The 5699-nt window shown below is 35.0% G+C and overlaps 1 protein-coding gene across 1 annotated transcript; it reads right to left on the bottom strand.

The window, feature by feature from the left end:
* LOC131629766 (F-box protein At5g39450-like) lies at positions 1–3205 on the bottom strand. The gene is made up of 3 exons (XM_058900547.1): positions 2855–3205; positions 913–2757; positions 1–433 (listed from the first exon to the last, which is right to left on the bottom strand). Exons 2-3 carry the CDS (start codon positions 2745–2747, stop codon positions 418–420), a joined length of 1851 nt encoding a protein of 616 aa, XP_058756530.1. The 5' UTR covers positions 2748–2757; positions 2855–3205; the 3' UTR covers positions 1–417.
* Between the last annotated feature and the right edge of the window lie 2494 nt (positions 3206–5699).

Raw genomic sequence — 5699 nt, 5'->3', positions numbered from 1 at the left:
TTCAAATTTAGTTATCATATCATATATGGATGATTTTAATTACTTTTTTGGGACAGAATGTGCAACCATGCAGGAGCTGTTACTTTAAGGAAATGTAATGTAACTTGTCTGGCACACAATGGCAACATTCATGCCAACTTATACATAATGTAGACAACAACTTTATTATATACTTTCTCCCATATATACTACAACAAAGACTATGATAAGACAATTTCATCACCAAATTAACTTCATAATACATTACTTGACATAGAGGGATGTATCCTCTATCTTTGGTTTCAATAAGCAACAACTAGGAAGTGTTTTCCTGGAGAGCCGGAAGTAAAGCAACACCATCAATGACAATCTTGCACCTTATCATTGTAAACATGAGCAGCAGACAAAAAACCATCGTGTCCTGAGTGCACTAATATACTAGCGCCGTCCTTTCCTGTAAAGAAACATGCAACCCTGGCTTAGATTTTCTCAAGAAACAGAAGATCATGCACAGTAGTTAACAACAGAAGAAGTATATTGTTATATGATAAGCATTTAAGTTGTTTATCCAAACACGGCCTTAGTCAAATATGATTCCAAACAGTCTTGTAACAAATACACTTTTCATCTCCAGTAATTTCAGTAATCAACAGATCCATGTTTGCTAACCATAAACATTATTAAACTTTTCTTGCAGATCCTGAGATCCTGCTTTCGCTATTCTACAAACATTCAGTAGAGACGGGAAACTGGAAAGGACGGTGATTTACTTAATCCTCCAGGTAAGATAAAAAAATCAAATAGTTTCAATCAATAAACAATTTAATACGAAAACTAACATCAAATATGCAATAGTTGTAGGATTATAGCAAACCATAAAGTCATGAACATGTGCAAGGATTGAGGAGAAAGTTTGAAGTTAAAGAAGCTGACCTTGGTGAAGACAAAGAATTGGAAGAGGTGGGAATGCCGGCAAACACATTAGAGTAGGACTTTGTCAAATATGAAAAATTGGCAATGGGAAGCAGAGAAGGTATCCTTTCACCCTTCTTCAAAAGATCTTGCAAGTTAAGTCTTTGCAAGGTCAAAACAGCCCTTGTTTCCTTCCAAATGAATGCGATTATACCATTATGAAAAACAAAGAGTGAGCCAGGCTTTGATCCAGGATATCTGAACCCGTAACCACTTGCAATACCCTCCCCGGTGAAAGCATGCTTGATATTCACCGGCAACGAATCTGCATCAGTGTTCCAAGGAAAAGGTTCGGAGGAAGGTTCGTTGATATTGGCTATAAACATCGCTGAACCATTAGGATGCAAGACATAGTGAGTGCCTTCCAATATTTTGGTTGCAATGAGAAGTTGTTGACCCTGAAACTCCTCGTAAGAGAGGAGAAGAAAAAACAAAGCCTTTCCAGGCTTGTCTTCGGAAGGCTTCCCTGGAGGCCAACCAAAAGCACCTCCCCATAATCCAGCATACTCTTGGTCAGCACCGGGAACTCGCAAAGGTAATTTGTAAAGTGCATACCTACTGTCGTGCATATTCGGCCATGCTCTATAAGAGGATAGTTTCATATTTGAGGCATTCAAGGTAAGCTTTATCGTGTCACTCGATCTAAGAAACTCTTGAAGTCTAGCATGCCTAATCTCACCGCTAGTAGTAAGCTTCTTAGAAGCCGAATGACTGTCATTAACTGAATTCGATCTTCCTAGAATCTGTTTAAGACTATTCCAGAAATATCCGCGAATTCCTTTTCTCTTGACGCATTGTTCGCCACCATCCCCCTCAAACAGAGAATCAGGCACGGCCCTAGAAGGTTTATCATCGAAGTCTAACTGCGTTGCCCCAACTACCTCTTGTGAATTTGCCGTATAGTCAATCTCATTCTCACTACAACAAAGCCTGTACATTTGTCTAAGGACTAATGTTCTTTCCCTCAAGAGCACCAAATCTTTCTGAAAGTTTTCCTCATCATCCCTCAACCTAGGAAACAACGGTCCTATCACCGTATCCGTAACCTTTTGTCGAACTTGACTAGTAGTAACCTCAAGCAACTTTCTTCTATCAGAAAAAGCTAATTTGCTAAAACTAACATTTCCCTCACTCGCAATTCGTGACCTACCAATATCACTATTCGACCTACCAATCTTCCTAGACAACTCCAAACCCGACTGATGCGCAAAACTCTTACTCTCCAACAAAGAACCAACATTTTTACATTTCTCCGGCTCAACCTCAAGCAACAATATATTACAAAATTTATCAATCGACTTAGCCGAACCAGGATAAACATAATCAACACCCTTTTCCCTCCCATGAAGGAAAAACATAGCCAAACCATCAAAATCAGCAACAACTTCAAAAACCGACGCCCATAAAATCGGACCGTCTTCCATACCTAACGGACCAAGCTCTTGAGGAATTACCCTACACCCAACAACAGAAACAAAACCAGGCATCACATACACAACGTTCCCTAATTCCGGATTCTGATGAACCCATATCCCAATCAAAGGTTGAACCTTCAACAGAAAACGACAAAGTGCCTTATAACAAGACACACCCTTTCTCCACTCAACAAGATCCTTATGAGACACTATCCCCAAAACTTCACATTGAGTCAACCAGATTTTCTCAGAAGCCACAAGAGAATTCAAGCTCTTGCAGCATAAACTCAGATTACATATATCTCTAGGTGAAAAGGATCGAGAAATTATAGCAAATACATCATCAGGTAAATATAGAAGCATGTTTGAATCACACAACATAACGATCCACCTAAAAAAACAAACACAGAACGTTTCAAAACATGTTGATAATGATAGAATTAACAAAATAAACACAGAACGTTTCAAAATAGTAGCAAGAAACAAACCTTGTTGAAAGTGGATTATTGTGAATCTGTGTGTGAAAGTGGTTTTGAAGGTTCAATTATTGGGTTAACGAAACATGAAAGACAAATAATGAATTGGGAATTGTTGAGGATTGTGGAGAGGAATAAAATATGGGGGTTGAAAAGGGGTGTGTGGGAAGTAGTGATAAAGTAAAGTAAAGGAGAAAAAGGGAAAAGTGGTGTTAACTGTTTTGTGTTTTCCGAAGAGTGTCTATGAATGTGAGAACAGTAAACGAGGAAGAGGAGTGAGTGGGTTACATGGTTTGGTTTGTCTTGTTTTTTATCGGTTTCTCTCACCTTGGTTCCACTCGCAAGACACAAACGCAAACCAATGTTGAGTTAAGTTAACCTCGTAAATGCTGAAACGGAAATTAATTTATTGCTACTATTTATTCACTGCCTCAAAAACTTTCTTATTTTATTTATTTTTCTTAGTTACAATAATAATACTTAAAACAATTTTAAAAGAAACTTTTTTTTAATAGAACGATATTCATTCATTCAAATTGAAAAATACATCGATCATTATAAATTCAAGATCGCTAAAAATTAAAAAAGGTGAATCTGCAAACAATCTTGCAGCACCTAGGTTAATAGCATACAACGGCAACATGAAAGTGCCTACAAATATGACAAAATAAAAGTCACCAGAATATTCATACTTCTGGATCTGCAACATTGACACTCAATTCTTCCTCAGATCTGCAATGATTTAAAGTAAATGTGTCAATCTGAACCAACAAATACCGTACTAAGACGGGAAAACCAACAAACACCGTACTAAGACGAGAAAACCAACAAACACCGCACAAGACGATGAAAACTTAAAAGCACACAAGAGAATAAACAAATCTATATGGATAACCACTTATTTAAATAAAAAGAGGGAAAAAACGGTGTTGAGGGGTGATTTCTAGCCAAAATTGGCCAAAAACCACCCCTACGATGGAAGAATGAGAAGAGAGAAAAGTTTTCCTGATTATCTATTAAAACTTCAAGAAAACATCAAATTTTTTATAAAAGAAAAAAAGAAACTTAAATCAACATTTCAAACCCTTAAAATTCAAATTCTTTCTCAATAATCATAAAAATCAGGCTGAAAACCAGTGTTTTAAAAAACGGATCGGACATCAAACCGGTGAGGGTATTGGGCCACTGGTTTATTGGTCAAACCATTGGGTCACTGGTCGAACCACATGACTAAACCAGATTAAACTGGATAACTCGGTTCAATAGACTGGTCATTATAACAAAATTATATAGATATAAAATATGTCAAACCGGATGATTTAGTCTCTATAAAATATAACTAGCACTTAAATTTTTTGAAAATATCATGTCATAAATAAATTTATAAGTTCATAATTTAAATTCAAATTTTATACATAGATATCACACGTAATAAAATAGTACAAAAATATAAATTAGAATTGCAAACAAATTTAATTTATAACCAAATAATTTCATTGTCTACTAAATTTAATTTAACGGAAGGAAAATTGTTTAAATGTTGGGATCTCCTTCTTCAATATCAAAATCATATGCAACAAAGTCAATCGTCCGCAACATCTTTATTTTTATTTTTTATTTAAGTTCTTTTATTTTTATTTCTTTTATTTTTTTTATTTTTTATTAAAATAATCAAAATGTCGTTGTTTTAATTTTTTAAATAATTGTTTTGTTAAAATGCAATTAAACCACCGGTTTACATCGGTTTTGACCGGTTCACACCGGTTCAATGACATATTCGATCCAACAATTGAACTAGACTGATTACCTGGCTGGTTTCCGGTTCGACCGACCGGTCCGATCCGATTTTTAAAACATTGCTGAAAACCACAAAAGAACCAGAAATTGAAGGCGATTTTAAGAAGGCAAGGTAATTGAACTCAAAGCAATTTGTATCAGGAAATTTTTTAATACACCTTATGATTTTTTTTAGCATACCGCAGAAAAATAATTAAATGCTCCTAAATTCCAAGATATATTTTTGGGATATATTAAAAAATAATAAATCACAAACTTTTTTTAGTTATATTTTAAATATCAAGCCGACAATAGATTTTTGGAATAATACTTTAAAGAATGCAGGAAAAAATTAAAATACATCAACTTCACAAAATCAAAATACCATTGATATCATAAAATAAGCAATACATAAGAGATTTTAACATAGATCAAACATTGCACTTCACCATCCAGGTGGACGTTGCAACATCATGATAATATCATGGACTGATCTCGAAATAGTCGCATCCAGTTCGATTAGAATTTTTAATTCTATACAATTCCTTTCGTTGTCAGTGGATGGCGAGCGGTACTTGATCTTCACAAGAATGAATGAATGGGGGTTAAAAGGAATGAACTTTACCTTAAATTTTACTTCACTGAGCTCCTTTTGATATGATGAACCACAAGAATGAAGATTTGGAGTGAAAAACTTAATCGAGAATGAAAGTTTTTTTAGAGGGTTTATAGGAACTTTTAGAAATGAAGATGATCATGTTGGTTCATGCTAGTAGCTGTTTTAAGTAATTTGACTTTTGATTTTTCCAAAAATACACTTATGATAATATTTAAAATGCAAAGGTGGTCGAATTTTCAATTTCTCGCACTAATTAACCGGAGATAACTATATGTATAAAACAAGAGTTATATCTCCCGTATGATTTTTAATTTTAAAATGGGGTGGCACCACATTTGATCTCGCTTGTGTGATGTGAAAAGTGTGTCCGAAAATAGACTTCTGGTAACTTAGAGGCAGTTTGGGGTTTTTCATAGGATTCTTTTCACCTATATAGGGTGGCATAAGAAATTTCCTTCGAAT

The sequence above is a fragment of the Vicia villosa genome, unplaced genomic scaffold (genome assembly GCF_029867415.1).
Source record: "Vicia villosa cultivar HV-30 ecotype Madison, WI unplaced genomic scaffold, Vvil1.0 ctg.000605F_1_1, whole genome shotgun sequence".
Classification (NCBI taxonomy): Eukaryota; Viridiplantae; Streptophyta; class Magnoliopsida; order Fabales; family Fabaceae; genus Vicia; species Vicia villosa.
Note: the sequence above shows the minus strand (reverse complement) of the source record. Positions and strands in the feature narration are given on the sequence as shown.